General features: G+C 44.7%; 2 protein-coding genes across 3 annotated transcripts in view; both read right to left on the minus strand.

Moving 5' to 3' along the window:
* The window catches only part of papss2b (3'-phosphoadenosine 5'-phosphosulfate synthase 2b), a 55100-nt gene that overhangs the window by 25561 nt on the left and 9170 nt on the right, over positions 1–20369 (minus strand). The window contains exons 1-7 of one of the 2 annotated variants that reach the window (XM_068002549.1): positions 18191–18253; positions 14916–15030; positions 13884–14119; positions 13158–13296; positions 11422–11540; positions 5024–5137; positions 3310–3421 (exon numbers count right to left, since the gene is read on the minus strand). In XM_068002549.1, coding sequence (XP_067858650.1) covers positions 3310–3421; positions 5024–5137; positions 11422–11540; positions 13158–13296; positions 13884–14119; positions 14916–15030; positions 18191–18238 — 883 coding nt within the window. In that variant the 5' untranslated portion in view covers positions 18239–18253. Of the gene's footprint in view, positions 1–3309; positions 3422–5023; positions 5138–11421; positions 11541–13157; positions 13297–13883; positions 14120–14915; positions 15031–18190; positions 18254–20369 lie in introns of those variants that run through there. The other variant, XM_068002550.1, reaches the window with a different exon arrangement.
* Positions 14944–20369, minus strand: part of minpp1b (multiple inositol-polyphosphate phosphatase 1b) — a 152073-nt gene continuing 146647 nt past the window's right edge. The window contains exon 6 of the transcript XR_010966731.1: positions 14944–15030. The gene's annotated coding sequence lies outside the window, so the exon portion shown is untranslated. The remainder of the gene's footprint in view (positions 15031–20369) is intronic.

A 20369-nucleotide genomic window follows, 5' to 3' on the forward strand; every position in this document is an offset into this window, starting at 1 on the left:
AAACAAGTAGAACTTTTCTATTCCTTAACCTTGCATCAATCCTCACTATTTAGTGAATCAAGATAACATTTTAACCAATCTACCCCACATACAGTTGAAGTACATGCACTAACAAACACCACATAATTAAAGGAATCCACGACTAATACATTCACGACAGGATTAAAACTCCTTGTGACCAGTACAATCTGTTCATAGTCATCATTATCTTTATCCTCTTCCTCAGAACTACTTTCTTCATACAACATTTCAAAGACCCTGCGTCTTCGCTCTGGGCAATTCGCCTCAATGATACTTAGAGTCACATCTAAAGCATCTACTGATTTTTCCTTGGGCATTCCTGGGATATATTCGCCTGTTACCACTGTTCCAATTTTGTCTTCTGTTGATATAACTGGATTTGCTGTACCTGCTTTCATCACCAATCTGGCTGTCATTAATCTTTCCGGCAAATCGACGCCTACGTCCAGTCTTTTGAAAATTTTGAAACCTGGACTGGCGTCTGTGTTTAGTATCTGGAACATTTCGAAACCTGGTAACCATCGAATCTTCTATTCTTTGTGTCACGGCCGAAGGCCTCATTTGTTCCATGAAGGCTGAAGGGAATGACCGTTTCCCCCAGATTTTCTTTTAAGGCAGCAGACATTTGATCCAACAGAGTCCCCTTTTCCGAGAACTGGATGCCAGTTTTTTAAAATTTGTTCATGGGATGTGGGTGTCGCTGGCGAAGCCAGCATTTATTGCCCATCCCTAATTGCCCTTGAGAAGGTGGTGGTGAGCCACCTTCTTAAATCGCTGCAGTCCGTGTGGTGATGGTTCTCCCACAGTGCTGTTAGGAAGGGAGTTCCAGGATTTTGACGCAGCAACGATGAATGAACGGCGATATATTTCCAAGTCGGGATGATGTGTGACTTGGAGGGAAACGTGCAGGTGGTGTTGTTCCCACGTGCCTGCTGCCCTTGACCTTCTAGGTGGTAGAGGTCGTGGGTTTGGGAGGTGCTGTTGAAGAAGCCCTGATCTCCTGCCGAAGTTGCACCAGGAGATGGGGAGGACCCGGTGGAAACTCAGGGCTGATATGTTTCTACCCTGTCCCACATCCTTTTTGCTTCATTCCCAGGCAACTGACTGGGACCCCAAACCACTTTATGCTGTGTTTATACTGAGGAGCTGGTTTAAGATGATACCATTAGCTCACAGTGTTGTGTACCCTGTTTGTCATTAAAGACTCCTAATTAAACAAATTTAGAGACACTGTGGGCTTAATCGTCACAATCATTTTTGGGGTAAACTGGTGAGTGGATCTGTTACAGAATCCGCCTGATATTCATTTCTATTGATGTCACTGGAAACAAAAATAGGGCAGTTTCTATAACAGGCGGGCGATCCGCTCCATTAGTTCACCACCTAACAGTGAAGGTGAGAATGACCCTCAGTGGGTTTGAATCCAGATCTCCAGTGTCCTTCAGTCCATGTTACTACTTGTATTTGGGCTGACCCATGTTTTCTATGATAAACTGGGGAAGACACAGTCTTGAATCAATGGGGTGGCTGTGGGTATGTGATTTAGAGCACATCATGCAGCCAAATGGACACTGGTTTCCAAACGTTGACTGTCCACATGAAACCCAGATGGTTAGCATGGATACACCACCAAGATTGAAAAACAATATGGTGATTAAAATAATGCCAAGATTGAATTTTAAAAGTTGTAGGCTGAAGGAGAAGCTGAAGGAGATAAGGGCCTCAGTGTATTGATTTAGACAAGGAAAGTGCGATGAATCACAGAACTTACAGTGTGGGAGAAGGCCATTCAGCCCATTGTGCCTTTGCCAGTGCTAACTTTTCAACTTAAGTGATCTACTCTAATCCTATTTCCTGCCCTTTCCATGTATCCTTTTATATTCTTCCTTTTCAAATACTTATTCAATTATCTATTAAATGATGTTATAATCTCTGACACTTGCGGTAAAGCGTTCTATGTTCGAATAACCATAATTGTGAAAACATTTCTTCTAACTTCCCCCTTCAATCTTTTATTCAAAATCCTGAGTCTATGCCCCTTAGTTTTTGATTTGCCCACCAGTGGAAACAATCTTTGCCCACTCAAAACCTTTCATAATTTCATAAACCTCTTTTCGACCTATCCTCAACCCAGTCTGTTCCAGTAAAAAAAATCCCAATTTTCCAAGCCTTCTTTCATAACTATACCCTGGATTAATTTTACCAAATCTTTGCTGCATCCTCTCCATGACTCAAAGTCTTTTGATACTGGTGTGTCCAGAAGTGCAGGCAATATACTTAGGGCCTAACCACAAAGTCAATATCCCTTCCCTGCTTTTATACTCAAATGTCCCTGTATATAAAACCTAGAAACCCTTTTGTGCTCTTTTCTACCTTGACTTGCACCTTTAAAGCAGACAAATAGATCTATTTCTCCACCCTAAGAGTTTTATCATTTAGGATATTGTTCCTTTCACTGTTCTGTGTTTTTTCTAAAATGTACTACTTTACATTTTTCTGCATTTGTCACCCAACTCCCCACTATGCTAACCTACATGCTCCTGGCTTCTTCCTCACAGTTTGCCATGTTCCCCAACTTAATGTCATCAGCATCTTCAAAGTCATTCCTCTTGCACTTCTGTGCAAATCATTTATATAAATGGAGAACAATAGAGGTCACAGCATAGATCACTGGAGTCACATCACTAGCCAATCAGAAAAACATCCATATACCCACACTCTGTTTTCAGTCCTCCAGCCATCCCACAACTATGCAACTCCACTCTTGAATACCACGTGCCTTCATGTTCATAACAATCTCTTACGTGACACCTTATTAAACACTTTCTGAATCTTCATTTCAAGGCAGTGATGTTGTAGGAAGGAACTTATCAGATACTCTACTTACTGCAAAGATAAGACTACCGTACAATAAAATCTGTGAAAATGACCACTTTTCTATAGTCTCAGCTTACTTTTATTTTTGATGGCTTTTCCATGTTGGTAAACAAAATACCAACAGCAGACTGGGCCACCTCCAAATAGCATGGAAGCTGAATATAGGGGCATACTTGAACATTGCAATGGAAGTGGTGTCCAAAACTGCAGTGAAACTGTCCAGGACATCAGCTGGTCCCTGAAGGTGATGAGAACTGCCACAAGTAAGTGAAGCAATGCATGTAATCCTGCCTCACTGTGAGGATCAGACACATTTTATACCAAAAAGACTATAAATGAATACAATAGAGACATTAAGGGCTATCATTATCACAGTTACAATTTGAAGAGTTTACAGTCAGTGATTCTTACCATCCAACAGAATCCCAAAGTGCAGAACCTGCAGGAACTCCCTCTCCCTCATGAAGCCTGAGAGTGGACTAGCCCAACCTTCAGACAAGACCTGCACCCACTGCAGATCCAGCTGTAGAGGGAACAAATCATTGAGTGAATACCAATGTGCTATCACCTCACTGAACATAACAGCAAATATTAATGTAATGATTCTTTTAGAGGTCAGATTTCTGCTAACAATACATCTCCAACCTTGGATTTAAGATCAGAAACTACCGCAATATCCAAATGAAGTTTTAAATCTGTTGATATTCATCAACTTTTTTTTAAAAGTTTTTTTTTCTCCCTTTTTGGTCCCTTACGACCACCTATAATCCAGAGGATGGGCAGGTGGGCAGCCTGCTCTTAGTGCCTACCCTGTGACCATGAGCTGGGGGATGCCCGTCTGTTTTCCCTACCTCCTCTTCCGAGGGAAGTGCATCTCCTTACCTGGTGAATTCTCACAGTGGCTGACCTGAGATTGATGATTCAGCAACCAGGGCACAGACTTGTGTCCCAACAGTCTGTGTTTATTTCAGAGCATTGCTGACTTAGAGAAAGAATTAGAAACACTTGGTAGATGATAAGCTTCTGACCTATGCCCGCAATTCATTTGTATTGTACTTTGTTTGTGCCACGGTTCAAAGTGTGTATCTGCATCGATAAACAACTCTCTCAACTTTTAATGAGATTTAAGTGAATACTAACACAGACACAGTACAAACGCTTTGTTTTGGTTTCTAATTTGAAACAAAGAATTACTGACTATGGACACTGTCTGCCCCATGAGGTAATGTCATCAGCTTCCACTTATTTATACAAACAAGGATCAGATTTTCCTCTTCAGTGCCCATGATTTTATCAGGGATTTGGGAAGGGGGTGTGGAATTCCAGGTTTTGGAGTGGGGGGGGGGGCCAGGGTCGGAGAGCGGGGTGGGGGGCGGCGAGCGGAGACCGGAGACCGGAGACCATGGGCGGGTGGGGTGGGGGATGCGGAGGGTCGATCGCGATTGTAGGGTCGCTGCAGGTAAGCTTGTTGGGCCTGAGGGAAACACTCCCGTTCTTTGGGGTCCACAAGCTGTGCTATAAATGCACTTACCTGCAGTTTCGGACCTTCTCGCCTCCTCTCACATGGTGTGAAGCAGAAGGCCTGGGAGTCCCGGCTCACAGGGGTTAAAAGCAAAAAATCTGTAGAAATGAAGGCTTGCAGCTTCGGGTTGGTTGCCCGCCCCTTGTCAAAACCAGAAGTGGGTGGGGGTTGGAGGCAGGTTTTAGGTTTAAAAAATTTTTTACTGCCCCCCCCCACCACTGACCCCAACCCACCCGTTTTTCCCATTTAAAATCATGCCCAATGTTTCTTTTCTACAAACTGTCTGCATTAAACTTAATTGCTCTCGACCAGATGACACCATTCACCTGCACAGCCATCAACAGTAACCAAGATTTCAGGCTTAGAAATGCTTCAATCCTGCAGACAGCAACATATTGAAAGAAAACCTCTTCTGGTGGGGAAACAGCTGGGGGAAGGGAATCTGTCTCCTTTCTGTTGGCATTACAGTCACTCAGCTGGAGCTCGGCCTCAATAATCGTTCAGTTATGCACAATTGTGTAAAACGTTGCCAATCTGATTTTTTTAAATTAATCGCAGTGTTACATAAGTAAAATCTTTTAAGAGTGGAATTAAAATTGCTACCTGCGTTATCTGCAGTGTTGGCAGCACCTGGGCAGCTGCACATGCCAAATCCAGCTTGTTTTCGAGGACAAAGAGTTCCTTCACTTCTTCATTTGCAGCAGGAGGAACAATGCCCTTAGGAGTAACAATAAATACATCAGTTCTATAATCTGCTGGCCTGTCTCCCAGATAATCAGAATGTGACTCATTAATTCTTCTTTCAGGGAGGGTTACAGTTCTAGAGTTAGTCCATCTTACATCGGTAATTAGGCCACTCACAGTTTGACGGTCAGAACTGAACCTGTACGTGAGCCCTCACTCATGTCATTAATGCAGCACCTGCTGTTCCAGAATTCACTTAGAAGATAAATGTCAGGCTCCACCACATGTCCCACATTGCAGTGGCTCAGAGCCACAGTCACAATGGGCACGATTTTCCGATGTCCCAGCGGGTGTGTTCGTGGCGGGGGAGGGGGCTTCGAAAATTGGGGATTCCCGGGGCGGGTGCAGAGCCCGGCTCCAACCTGCCCACTTCCAGGTTCCCCAATGACGCACTTAGATGCGTGCGCAGCCCCGCATGAGGGACTCCCACCGGCAATTAAAGCAGGCAGGATCCCATTTAAAAATCAATTAATTGGATACTTCAGGTCATTAGGAGACCTGATTTGGAGGATATTTTAGGAGGGGTGGGATTTTCAGGTCAACTGAGCGTGTTTCCCATACTGGGGGAAACACTCCCAGTTGAAATGGACGTGTTGTGGCCATCAGCCTGTGGCAGCTGCAAAGGTCCATTTGACAGGTGTTGGAGGGGGGAGACCCTCACTCATTGCAGGAGGCCACTCTGTTACTTTGGACAAAGTTTTGCCTCCACCACCCTCCTCCTAACACAAAAAAAAATCACAAACTTGCAACCTCAACCCCAGTGTGTGGACACATTTACCTACCTTGCGGACCCCCTCAGATATACATCTTCCGGATGGGGGCCGCCGTAGCTGCAGTCATGACCTCCTCGGAGGGCGAACAGCATCACCAGCCTCGCCGGCCACGCCGTCCACCTCTGACACATGGAGCTCCACAACACAGTGCTGTGACACATCCACCTGCACAGCAGTAGGGAGGGCAACCGCAGAGAGAGATGCGTCGCAGAAGGCACTACCCTCGCCACAGCGTCTATAGACCAAGGCTCAGCTTCCTGGACCTCTCTGAGCAGCAGTGCACACGGAGGCTCGGAGTCACTTGACATGTAGTTGTGGACATCTGCAGCCTCCTTGATACTGAGCTGCTCCCGGCTGGCTCGAGCACCATCTTCTTATCTGTCGCTGTCAAAGTCACCACTGCCCTCAACAACTTCTCTTCTGCATCCTTCCAGGGTGCCACCGGGGACATCACCGGTGTCTCTCAGTCGTCTGCACAAAAGAGCCCTGCAAATACACCTACAACCACTCTGCAGTGACACAATGGGTGGCATCAGTTGTGGGTCTTCATGGTGATCCTCAGGAAAGGGCATTATTGCACAAACCAGACAAGATTCGCAAAGACGTGGCAGTAGTGGTGATAACAATTTTTTAATGTGTTTTTGCAAAACAAACAAAAGTAAATCAAAAACATGACATTTTGTCTTACACCCTTGTGCATCCTCCGTGCGCACAAAACCTTCGCCGTGCATTTACGAGAACCCTTACATGGTGCTACCCCTGTGGCTTCAGCAGAGGTAGTGGCAGGTTGCTCTTGTTCATGCCCTGACCGATGAGATGCTTTGCGCGGACGCCTTCTGGGTTTTGGTGCCCGTGAGGGCCCCTCCAAAGACTGCTCCACCGGCACCTGTGCAGGGGCAGACTCGGCCACCTGGAGAGGGGGCAGCATTGCGGGTACTGGTTGAGAGGGGGGCAACGGCGTCCCCACTTCCATGTCCCCTTTCACCATCATCCCTCTCCTGGCCCAGGCCCACATCACTCCTTCCACCCTGCTGGACGACAGTTTGGAGGACTTGTGTGAAGCCTTGGAAGGCCAGTTGTAACATATCTGTCAGCCTGTTTAAGGCGGCAGAATGTTGCTCACCCTGAATCCGAATGGCCGTTGTCAGGGCCTGAATGGACTCATTGTTGAGCCGTGCTTGAAGCTCGATGGAGGCTAGCCTTTCCTCCATCGCAGACATTCCCGCACCTACCCGCGACACTATCTCAAATGCCTTCACATCCCTGTGACACCATCTCGGAGGTACACTCCTGTACCTGTGCCACCATTCCACTCATGCAGGAGTTGGACTCCTCCATCCTCTGCGCGATTGTGGAGAGTGCGCGTGGCAACTGTTCCAGTACCTCGGCAATGTGCTGCTGGCCCTCGATGACTCTCCTTTTCATGGCTGGCCCCCAGGGTTCAGCATCTGGGTCCAGCTGAGCAGAGCCTGGAGAAGAGTGCTTCCACCGACATGGACTCTCCATGGCTGCCCCTGCCACCAGGGTCTGCTCGTGCTCACATGTGCGCGGTGACTCATCATGTGCAAGCCCAACTAAGTGTGGACGAGGCCCCACCGAGGTGTGTGTATCTGTGCTGGTGGATGGCTCGCTCAGATGTGACAATGCACCCTCAGAGGCTGGCAGGTCCTCTGAGGAATCGCCCTCCGCCGTCACGGCGCTCGCAGATGGCCGTGCAAGAGAGCAGAAAGCAATATTAAGCATGTGGACAGATGTTGAGGTGCTGCAGATGCCAAGTGATGCTAAGATCATTCGCTATCATGAGTGCTGAGTGTTAGATCTTTGTCACCAGCCGCTTGTGCACTCCCAGTCTCAGCGTCCGCCATGGACAGGCACTCCAGCGTCCGGCTTATTTCAAGTGCCTGCTGCTCCGCATCTGTTAAGACCACCTGGTGTGGCGGGCCCCCTCCGGTCCTTGCCTTCTCCCGGGCATTCAGGCATCTCTTCTCCTATCAAGGCAAAACACAGAGAGGTGTGATTGAGTGATGGTTGCACGGTGACCCGCTGCATGCATTGGTGTGGGTGGGGGTGACCGTGAGGGAGATGCATGGGAGGGTGCGTGTGAGACATAGCCATGAGATTGTATGAGGATTGGGTTGCGTGGTAGTGTTCGAATGGGAACTGGGGCGGTGAGTAAGTGCAAACAAGGTGAGGATGATGGTTGAGTGGATGTGAGGAGTGATGCGAGAGCGTTGTGGTAGCAGTGCAGAAGGAGTTGTGTGGTGGTGGAGGTGATGTGGAAGATGGAGAATGCGTAAGTATACTCACTTTGGCTGACCTGGTTAGGTCATTAAATCGCTTCCTGGACTGGACCCAGGTTCTGGACACGTTGCCGCTGCTGCTGACCTCCTCGGCCACCTCCAGCCAGGCCTTCTTGTAGCAGAGGGAGGACACTTCCTCCCATCCAATGGAAAAAAAATTTCCCTCCTCCTCCTCCTCACCCCATCGAGCAGCACCTGGAGTGAGGAGTCAGAGAACCTTGGAGCAGCCTTGCCTCTGGCCTGCTCCATGATCCAAAATTGGTTCTTTGCTGCAGGAGGAGCATTGGAGGACTGCCCCCTTAAATAGGGCTCCTCCTGCTGACAGCCTGTGATGCGGCTGCGCAGTGCGCCCGCTGCACAGGTCTGGAACGGGAAACCCAGAAGCCATGGTAAGTGCCTTCAATTAGGCTGCGATCGCCTGCGGAGCACCCCGAATTCACTGGGTGTGTTACCCACGCGTCCAGTCGACCCCCCGTTGCCAACCCGCCTCCCTCCTAATATCGGGCCCAATATCTCACCTCCGACAGGTAGTTGCAGATGTTCCCTGGCTGCTTTAAGAGACCGGAACGCATTTTCATCTGCGGGGCTTGTGTTTCGTCCTCTCGTGGATGCTGTGTACCTCACCACCTTCCCTTCATGATTGTTACAAAGTGAGTTTGTACAAACGTGTTGCTGCGCTGTTAGGCCCCCTCGGTATGAGTGAGCGGATTTATAATTTGCTTCAAGAACAAGCACTGAAGTGGAAACTTTTGATTATTAGTAATTAAGGGGCAGTTCAGTGGATTGATGCATCCGTGTACCATACGACGTCACTCTATGCAAGGGCAAAGTGGCTATAATTCACAAGTTCAGATCTCAGCCGCGCTATCTGGCACAGCAGATGATCGGAGGTGAGGAAGGGTTAGGCAAGTGCAGATATATTGGGTCATTCTGATACAGCTCCTAGTGGCTCACTACAAAGCAACATTGGGGGAGGCCTGGGTGAAGCACAGACAGACAGTCAAACAGACACAAACATGAAATGGTAGAAGGGAGCATCTATGACTTAATAGGGGTAGTTCTGCGAATTCCTGCTCCCAATGCATAGCTTCACCCACCAGGAGTGCAGTCAGGAATTCAGGTGCTCGCCCCATGATTTTCCATCTATTAACTATAATGGATCTACAAACTTCTCCATGGCCTCATCCCACCTATCTCTGCATCCTTATCTAGTCCATTTTCCAGCCTTTGTGTCCCTTCCCATGCTCTCCAGGTCATACATATACTCTGGCCTTCTGCATTTCCCCCCTCCCTCCACTCTTGTTATACAGGAAGGAACTTAAGCATATAAGAACAGGAATAGACATATTCCCCCTTACTGCTCTCTTTCTCTTAACATATTTATAAAAACCTTTACTGTTACTGATATCCCTTGCAAGTTTTTTTTCATATTCCTCTTTTACACCTCGTTGATTTCTTTGAATCCCTTTGTTTCTTTTTATAGCTCTCCCAGTCTGCTGGATTTCCATGTTACCTAGCATTGTGTAAGCCTTTTCTTTTAACTTAATACTGTCCCTTACCTCATTTGCTGACCATGGTTTCTTCCCTACATAAGTGAAGATTTTGCCTTTTAGGGGTATGTATTCCTTTTGTATTGTACCAAAAACTTATTTGAATACTTCCCATTGTTTGTCTGTAGGTTTACCCATTAAAAGTTCAGCCCAATTTATATCTCAGCTCTTCGAAGTTTACCTTAGTTAAATTTAAAACCTTTGTTTGTGACTCTCCCTTCTTCCTCTCAAACTCAATCATATTATGGTCAGTATTGGCAAGATGTTCTCTTACCATCAGATTGTTCAGTCACCTTAGCCTTACTCTCTGGAATTCCCTTCCTCTCTCTATATCTCTTCTCATTTATCCATAATGCAGTTTACCAAGACTGCTTACTTCCACCTCGGTAACATCGCCAGTCTCCGCCCCGCCTCAGTTCATCTGCTGCTGAAACCCTGATCCCATGCCTTCGTTACCTCTAGACTTGACCATTCCAATTCTCTTCTGGCCGGCCTCCCACCTTCCATCCCCCATAAACTTGAGCTCATCCAAAACTCTGCTGCCCGTATCCTAACCCGCACCAAGTCCTGTTCACCCATCACCCTGTGCTCACTGACCTACATTGGCTCCCGGTCCGGGAACGCCTTGATTTTAAAAATCTCATCCTTGTTTTCAAATTCTGCCATGGTCTCACCCCTCCCTATCTCTGTAACTTCCTCCGAGATCTCTGCGCTCCTCCAATTATTGCCTCTTGCACATCCCCAATTTTAATCGCTCCACCATTGGCGGCCGTGCCTTCAGCTGCCTAGGCCCTAAGCTCTGGAATTCCCTCCCTAAACCTCTCCACCTTTCTACTTCTCTCTCCTCCTTTAAGACGCTCCTTAAAACCTACTTCTTTGACCAAGCTTTTGGTCACCTGTCCTAGTATCTCCTTACGTGGCTCGGTGTCAAATTTTGTTTAATAATGCTCCTGTGAAGCATCGTTAAAGGTGCTATATAAATGCAAGTTGTTGTTGTTGTTCCACTTGTAAAGGAAGGAAACCAAATTAAATAAAGCTCTTTCAAGATTTCTTTCTTGATTTTATCAAAGCAGAACTTTACTATTTTTATTAATGATCTAGGTATCGGGGGAACGATCTGCAAGTTTGCAGATGATACTAAGATTTGTGTGAGTGTCAGGAATGTAGATGATGCTCGATTACTACAGGCGGATCTAGATGTGTTGGGCGATTGGGCTCGTGACTGGCAAATGACGGTTAACTTAGAAAGTGCAGTGTTAAGTATGTGGGCTAGAGTGGTCTTCTGGACTAGTTTCGATCGCCCAAAAAGGTGGTGGGGTGGGGTGGGTCGGAGGGGAATTTCCCAGACTTTTTTTCCCCCAAATTGTTTGGATATTTACCTGGTTTTCTGCCTCTCCAAGGAGATCACAAGGCTTTTGGCTGGGGCAGGGAGTCTATATATTGTGATGCACAAGGCATCGTAGTTGTGTGGGACAGAACGGATGAGCCAGAGGGTCTTTTCCTGTCCATCATTGTTCGTAGAAATATCAAAAAAATACTTAACTCCAGCCATTAACGGCCGTCTGTCTTGTAAGTCGCCATTTTTCTTTCAGAAACCCAGGTAACTTCTAACTACACTGAGACATTTCACTTACCCCCTCCTCTAAGAGCTCCACCACTCGTTGGATACATTCATTCACAGATGAGAGGTTTGTTTTCAGCACCAGCTCAGGACTTTCAGGCTTCTCGTAGTCTGAATCAATACCGGTAAATCCTATACAAAGAAATAAAAAGAACTGAATAAAGCAGTGGAACTTATTCTGGGACATAAAGAAATGCATGTACAGATCCTTTAGGTTTTAACATGACTTTTATTGATCTGCAAAGAGTTTCAAATAAAAACAGCTTTTCTAACAGTGTATATTCCTGAAAAGGGCGGTTCATTCAGCTCCTCCAATGGCCCAGTGGATAACAGGACCTCTGGTTTAGTACCATACAGAGCAGAAAGGCCCTGGGTTTGAGCCCTGACCTGTACTGAGTAAGCTACTGCTGCCCCAGGCTCAGATTAGGAGCGCTACAATTGACCTCAGCACTACTGGGCGAAGGGGGAGAAAGCATCACCCCGGGTTTCTGCTCCCAATTGATGCCTATGTGTGGGTGTCAGACAAGAACACCATCAAGTTTAGCTGCGGATGCTCTCAGCTTTCTAGCAGTCTCTTCAGTTTTACATGAGTGACGACCCCCCCCCCCCCCCCCCAAGGCACAAGAGAAAGAACCAAGCCCTGGAAGTGGTGCAACTGATTGAGTAATGAGGGCAGGCTAGAAAACTTGGATTCTCAGACTTTATTTTCCATCCATTAATTTTAATGGAGGGAGAATCATGGAAGGGGGCTTGCAATTTCTCCGCCTACACCAGAAGCAGCAGCAGTTTGTAACTGGCTGCTTAGATCGGAGTTACATCATCACATTACACGGTCCAAGAGAAGGCTAAGGGGTGACCTAATAGAAATCTTTAAAATTATGAAGGAGTTTGATAGGTTAGATGTAGAGAAGATGTTTCCACTTGTGGGGCAGTCCAAAACTAGGGGTCATAAATATATGATAGTCACTAATACATCCAATAAGGAATTCAGGAGAAACTTCTTCACCCAGAGAATGGCTAGAATGTGGAACTCTCTACCACATGGAGTAGTTGAGGTGAATAGCTGCATTTTAGGGGAAGCTAGAGGGTACATGAGGGAGAAAGGAATAGAAGGATACGCTGATAGGGTTGGATGAAGAGGAGGCTCATGTGCAGCATAAACACCGGCTTAGACCAGTTGGGCCAAATGGCCTGTTTCTGTGCTGTAAATTCTATGTCATTCTATGTAAGATCTAGGAAAGGAAAGTGTGAATTTGGGTGTTCATGACTGTGCATTACTTCACAACAATAGGGATAGAGAGGCAATTCAGGCCCTTAGGACATTAAAATATGAGGGGTTTTTCCTCACAAATAGTTTCCTAAGATTTTCATTCTCTTTCAGCTAGGAGTCCAAAATCAGTGCAGCTTTTACTGCAGTTGTTTGATGTTCCTGTGTTTTCTTTGCATAGATACAGCAAGGTCATTCTGTAGATTAGGAGTGAAATTTCAATGCTGCCCCTAGACTTTGGTTTTTCTCACACTTCCTTCTGATAGCCATGTTAAATGAATATTGTTTCACTGTACAAAATGGAGCTGCAAGTTCCCCAAGCAGACCAACCCACGAGTAACATCTCTTCAATTAATTGATAACTATCAACAATCTTGAAAGCTACAATTTGCAGTGGTGGAGAGAGGGCTCATGATATCAGAGAATATTTAGCTGATTGTATTATCGCAAGAGTCCTTTTGCTGATGGTGTGGCATTTATACCTTTGATCTCTCCCGCTCTCGCCTTCTTATAAAGACCTTTCACATCACGGCTTTCACAGATAGCTAGAGGAGCATCAATAAAGACTTCAAAAAATGGAAGTTTGGAGATCTCATGAATTTTTCTTGCTTTTTCACGATCCTAAAAATATAAATAAACATACAAAATTAACACTATTGGTTTGTGATGGATCAGGTTGTAGGAGGCCACATTAAGGTTGGTGCTCCATGTCTAAGCTATCCTCTTTGGTTAGGATGCTGGGACAACCCATTCTGTAGTCAACTCCATAGTACGTAAAGGCTGCTCCTTCATTGATCCCTAGGAGACTAATTTCTTGGGATATCCCTTCCCAGCTGTCCCCCCCACCCCACCCCCCGCCTCCAGGTGGATAGTCAATATTGAGATTCAAATTATTCACAGTCTCATGCTCCCATGTTTAAATGATCAAATTGCTTCTTCCTGCGTTTGCCATTGCCCCCAAGAGAAAACTGGGGCCATGGGCTGAGTCGTTATCAAGTATTTTCCTGAGGGAGGACGGGACAATGGGAAAGTTGAATTCGAGGTTGCTTTAAGAGGATGATGGTCAGAGACCTTGATACAGATCATTTGGCCACCTCCCTAGAAAATGGTTGAATTTACTACACAAGGAAATTAATTTTCCATAATGGAATAAATTTACATAATGAATATGTCAAGGATGAACAGTTTCTTCTTTCTAATGAATTTACCTTTGTAAATGGGGAGATAAAACTAGTGATACAGACAAGACCAGCATCTGCAAACAGTTTAGCCACCTCAGCAATACGCCGGATATTCTCCTCACGGTCCTCAGAGGTAAAACCCAGGTTTTTGTTTAGTCCTTGTCTAATGTTATCACCATCCAAAGAGTAACAAGGAATACCATGGGTTACCAAGTACTCCTCCAGTGCAAACCCAATGGTGGTCTTTCCAGCTCCTGATAGACCTGAATAGAAAATATTGACATTGATTTAGTTGGAATGAGCTTCTTAAAATTCTCAGGCCTTCCACACGACAAGTTAACATTCAATAAGTTCACAATAACACATTTGAGTTTCGTAGACTTATATTGAGCAGTCTCACTTGGAAGAGTAGTTTTGTGGCATTACATTATGGGGGGGAGGGGGGGGGAGGGGGAAAAAGGGAGGGAGAGAGAGAGAGAGAGCGTGCGCCAGGCATAGGTGCAACCACCACTGAGGATGATTGGAAAATTGCCACGAGGAATATTTGCTGCCAAAATTGGGAGTGAGGAAGGTAGCAATGCTTGTACAATTGACTCTTATGGGAAGTTTCTGAGTGGTGCACAACAGCTCTTACAACACTGCAGTATTACTTCACAAGCTCACCATAAAAGCCAATAGTACCAGTGCCATTGCTCCAGATTGGGCTGCTCTCCCCCGCTCCTTATTCTGATCTCTACTGCTACTATAATCTGGGATTACCTGCCTACCTGCCCTCTCCACAATTCTGCTGCTGCAGACTAGCTCCAGCTGCAGTAGCAGGAGCCAGTTGATAGCAAGTCAAAATATTGTTCAGGGACATGATTTATTTCAATGTTTGTTCTCTAAAGCCAAGCACAAACCTGCTAAAAGAGCACAAAGCACTGTGCTTGTTGCCTGGGCAATGATGAGATTAATGGAAAGTTGAAAGATCTGGAATGGGGTGCATGGTGTTTTTACACTATAATTGTTTGTCGTTATGCCTACAGAGTCACATGTGATTAGTCTTAGATAACAACTTACCTGTCAGCCAGACAGTGCAACCACGGAATCCACTGCGGGTGCCAATTACTTGGCCTCTCTTGCTTCGACTAACATGATGAGACTGATAGACCACGTTGGTGGATTTCTGGATCTCCTGTGAGAATGGAAAGGGTTATTTGTTAGCAATTTTCTGTCAGGACATTTTACCAGAAAGAAATTTACTGGGCACAATTTTCCAGTATTACCACACAATAGAAGAAACACAAGAAGAAAGCAAATAAAAGTTTATCACGTGTCTTTTGGTTGTGCCTGTTGAACTAGGAATCCTCCATTTTGTCACCCTTTTCTTTAGGCCCCCAACTGCCTAATGCCCCATTTTTGGACAGAAAACAAGTAACCTATTTCTAGGCCTCTGCTTGTGGGATTCTTGATGTGGCATTAGCAGGTGTACAGGAGTAGCTGGGCCTAACTCAGCCAATGATATTTTCTCCCTCCCTGTGGCACGACCATGACCTTTAACCTGCATTAGGGTTAGGGTAATATAAACGGGGCTGACTCCAAAATGCAGTATCAACCTTACAAGGGAGCTTTACAGAGGGCGTTTTTAGACAGGTTCAATTCCTGGAACTGCCTATAGATGCTACAACCACCGCTGGAACAGTCTTTTTGATGAGTCTTAGAAACATATATATATATATATATATATATATATCTTTGTTGAAAATAATATAAAAATGAGTACAACAGATACAACCATCACTCATCACAGAGTCGCATGTTCCTTTATAAATCAAGCAAATAAGCATCAAATGAAACACACCATATACTGTTATTTAATGGATGATTTAGAGAAACTATTGAGGATTTTTGTTTGTTTAAACCCATGTCCTGATGGATTAACAAAAACAGGATGTAGTCCATTAAAAGCTGTCCTTCCCACAAGTTCACTTATTAAACTTTAGCCTGCGATCTTGTACAAAAGAAAAATTGGATTATTGCCAACCTGTTAGTGGGAGTAAAAGCCACACGCAAATACAAAACCTCCGAGAATTCTCTTTCGAGTCAAAACTGATTTGCCTTGTGATGTATAATGGAAGCGCAAATGCAATATGTTTGGGATACATCACGGATTAGCTTACAGTTGTGTTTATTTGTGAGTTACAAGACTATTATCAGTGCACTTTCTTGACCAGAATATTGCAGACAGTCAATTTTGAGGCAAATGATGATGTGGAGAGTCTGACCAGTCTTCCCTACTCTCCTTTCACACACAGTCCTTATTCCACAATTATCATGGTGCACTTGTTGATAAGACTTTAGTTAGTGGTCTCAAAAACATAAAATTGGACTATTGTCATTCCATCAGTTGGAAATGGAAGCTGTATGCAAGTATAAAACTTTCACAAGTTCAATCCCCTGAGCAGCAAGGGATGATGACAGGTCGAGCCTATACTATGGCAACATTCAGTCAAGCTTATCTTGGCACCAATTAGTTATTCACTAATTCCATTCTGAAACAACAGGACTTCTGGCTAATTGTGTAAGACTTTCATTCACAAAGAAGTCGTCTTTCAATGACACCTACATGGGCTTACATTGTGTTTTTATGCTAATTCCTAAGTCATCGCATCAGTGCTTTCCCACAATGCAATAATTAAAGCCCTGCTTTCAGGCTGCTGCATTCTAGAATCAAACCACAATCCATAAATGGTGTACATCAGCACAACCTCAACCAAGACTGAAAATTCTTTACAGCTTCAGGTCTACGGATAGCATTCTCTCCAATAAATCCCACTTCACTCGGCTTCTCCCAATTTACAAATCAGCAGATCAAGGAAGATCAAACCTTGGATTCACATCCTTATGTGGAATTATAGTTTATAAAGTGCAACATAGTGATGGGGGAGGGGGTCTATTTGAGTTTCTAGGTGGTCTAATGCCATGCTCACTTTTACTACAAGCTTGTTTTTATGGATTTTCAATGGGACCTTGCTGTGTATAAAATGGCTGCCACATTTGACTACAAAAAAAGTGACTAGGCTTCAAAAGTAATTCACTGACTGTGAATTGGGGTATTCTAAGGCTGTGAAAGTTGCTATAGGAATGAAAGTTATTTCTTTCTGTCTGCTTACCTTGACTGACTGCTCCATCTTTCAGTGGAATTCTTACATTTTATGGTGTATTAATGTGGGCCTCAAGAGATAGAATAATGGCCACAGTTACCATTACTCTGTTCATATTGAATGACGCAAGTGTTATTAAGGTAAGAATGATTGATGTTTTGTATTGTGTCAGTATGCTAGAATTATGGAGGCCAAGCTGATCAAAATAAAGGTAATAGTGAAAATAGAATTATTTTTCAGTAGGTGTATGTATGTTTTACATTTCATTGACATTTGTAGCCAGAACTTGATGAAGATCTGTGGCATTGCATTGTTCATTGTGAGTCTTCCATCTTAAGTTGAATGAGACAGAGCTTGTGGTGCAAGGGTACCCCAACTAATTCAGTCTCCCATATAGCCCATGGACAACATTAAGGGGAGTGGGGGGTGGTGGCGAATAGGATATGTTCTTTGTTCCACAACACAAATGACACAAAATTTAAAGTTTGGATCCCACTGATCCAATTATCCCAGAACTGCATCCAGTAAATCTTGCACCTGCTCAGTTGTTGATAAGTTATGTTTGTGACTTTAAGTTTCTGGCCCTCAGTCTTCACCTGATTCAGGGGAAGGTATATGCAGGCCAGCAAAGTGAAAACCACATTTCTGATTAAATGAATCACCCTGCCAGAAGGAAAATGGCATCCAGAACCAATGGCAGCTGTCCATGCACATTTGCTGCTGGCAGTATTCCGTCTGGATGCAGGTTATGAAAATATCTCAGAGTCTCGCTTTTAAATAGCTGCAGAAGACGGGTGAAGACAGCCCTACAACCCTCAGAGAACGCTGCGCTCCTCCAATTCTGGCTTCTTGCGCATCCCCGATTTCCTTCGCCCCACAATTGGCGGCCATGTCTTCAGCTGCCTTGGCCCTCAGCTCTGGAATTCCCTCCCTAAACCTCTCTGCTTCTCTAACTCTCTCTCCTCCTTTAAGACGCATCTTAAAACCTCTCTCTTTGACTAAGCTTTTGGTCACCTGTCCTATGTGGCTCGGGGTCAAATTTTGTCTGATAATGCTGCTGTGAAGCATCTTGGGATGTTTTACTATGTCAAAGGTGCTATATAAATACAAATTGTTGAAGTACTGCAGTGGTAACTGTTGCCCCTTTATTTGATTGCTCAGTCAGTGTTTGCTATCTTATTTGCTGCTTACTTTTTCAGCAATCAATTCGGTCAGTGGTGAACTCAAGATTTTCCACATATCAAACGGTTGTGTTCATGTCTTGCTGCAGCAATCCCCAGCTGTAGACAGCATGCTGATGGGAAATAGTGCCAAGCAAGAGTGAAAGAGAGAGAATAAAGAGGTAAGTGAGTGCGAGGATTCAAACTTTCAATAAGCAACAGGAGTTTGGAAACATCATCGTAATTTCAGAAATTCAAGAAGGTGCAGCTTGAGGACAATGAATCAGTCAAACAAGCACCATTTAAAACTCGACACAAAACGAGGGCATTCAGTCGAGAGTCTCTGGTAACTGCACAACCAACTTAAGACTGTTTTTACAAAGGAACTGCATGAATGGAGGCTGTTACTTAAGTAATTAAGGAAGTTTAATCTTACACTGGAAAACTGTCTTTGAAACTTGAATTTTACGTCTATGGTGGAGCATATCATATTAATACAAGCATTGTAAAATTTAGGCCATACCCCATTACTGTAAATTGAGCGCTATTCGTGACAACTTATAGGGCAGGTTTTACACGAAGGTGTAGTGGGTGACAACTGAAACTAGGACAACATCACACAAATTTGACCCTGGCGAAGATTTAAAAGAATTAAATTTAGGTTTCCGTCATTGGAACAATAGTTTTTAGATCAAGCTATCTTTACGCTTCTTTATTTCTTGAATGTGTTTTTTCTACGAGTAATTCGATCCAGCAAGTACAACATGCCAAACTGAAACGTTTCACCAGGCAACAGTATTTTGGAAAATATTGTGTGTTATTATGTCACCTTGAATGGGAACACTGTAATCTTAAAATCAAAAATCTGTCCTAACTTTTAAGATTTACCAAGATAGAAATTGGGAAATAAATCTCAAACCAGTAAATCTTAAGTCTTGAACCGGCCTGGCATCAACTGAACAAAAGTAACTCTCCCGTCCTTTCTATCTGCCAGCGATAACACCAGGTTAATATATATTTTTTAAAAATCACACAATCAAGGGGAATGGAACAGAGCACTCGTAATTCCTGAAGAAAACACTCTGTGCCTCGGAAAAACAGAGAAAACTTCCTTGCAGCTCTCTCTCAAGTGACGCAGTCTTCACAGCGTGCTAAGTGGCTAAATGTGTGCACTTTATAAATGATTACATTTTACTGGCTGAGCTCTGGACCAATGTTATTTTGGAATGGCCAGGACATCAAAGGCACATGAGGCGTCAACAACAGCATACAGTGTACAGTGGCCAAGGAGGCTGACAGTCAGTAAGAGGTAAGACGTTGGGAAGAAAATAGTATAAGGGAGGCAGGAACCCAAAGCAAGGTCAAAAACAGAGATTTTAAGCAGGCTCATGAAAATATGGCAAGAAGTAGCAAGGCAAAGTGGCTTTGAAAGAGTGTTTCAGAAGACAGAGACATAATTGAAACATCAGTGTTTGATGTAGGGCAGAAGGAGTAAGGGACAAGGAGTGATTGGGAATTAGGTGAGTGAAGGATGTGAGTGGGATGTTTGGCTGGAAAAGATTATCAGGGTGGGGCAAGCTTGTGAGGACAGGCATGGTAACAGTTCAGGAGAGAACTTGAATCGCAAAATGCTGGATTAGTTGCAGTCTGGATAGAGGCAGCCAGGCTGGATCTGAGAGCACTTGAGAAGTTGAAACTCGAGATGACGATGACATGGATGAGGGTTTCAGTACCAGAGCGGTAGGGTTGTATATGGGCAACATTCTAGAAGTGGAAGAAGGCGGTCTGGTGATGAACTATATAAGGTGTTGAAAATTCAGCTCAGGGTTGAACAGAATGCTGAGTTTACACACCATCAGGGCCTCAGTCTCAGCAAGCAGGCAGGGAGTCAGCACCAAATGGTGATAGCGAGAGCTGAACAGGATGACTTTAGTTGTGCTGATGTTAAGCTTTTGACTCATCCAGGACTTAATTTCAGACGGGAAGTTGAATAATAACCCTGGAGTCAATGGTGATGTTAGTGAGGTAAAGTTGGGTATCATCGACTTATGTTTGGTCCCATGCTTGCAGATGATATCACTGAGGGGGTAGCACGTAAACAATAAATGGGATGAACCAAGAAGGTACCACTTGAGAACAACAGAGGCCACCTTGGAGTTAGGATACTGATAAGCCATGATCTCATTGAATGGCAGAACAGGCTCGAGGGG

This window comes from Heptranchias perlo, chromosome 21 (assembly GCF_035084215.1).
Source record: "Heptranchias perlo isolate sHepPer1 chromosome 21, sHepPer1.hap1, whole genome shotgun sequence".
Lineage (NCBI taxonomy): Eukaryota > Metazoa > Chordata > Chondrichthyes > Hexanchiformes > Hexanchidae > Heptranchias > Heptranchias perlo.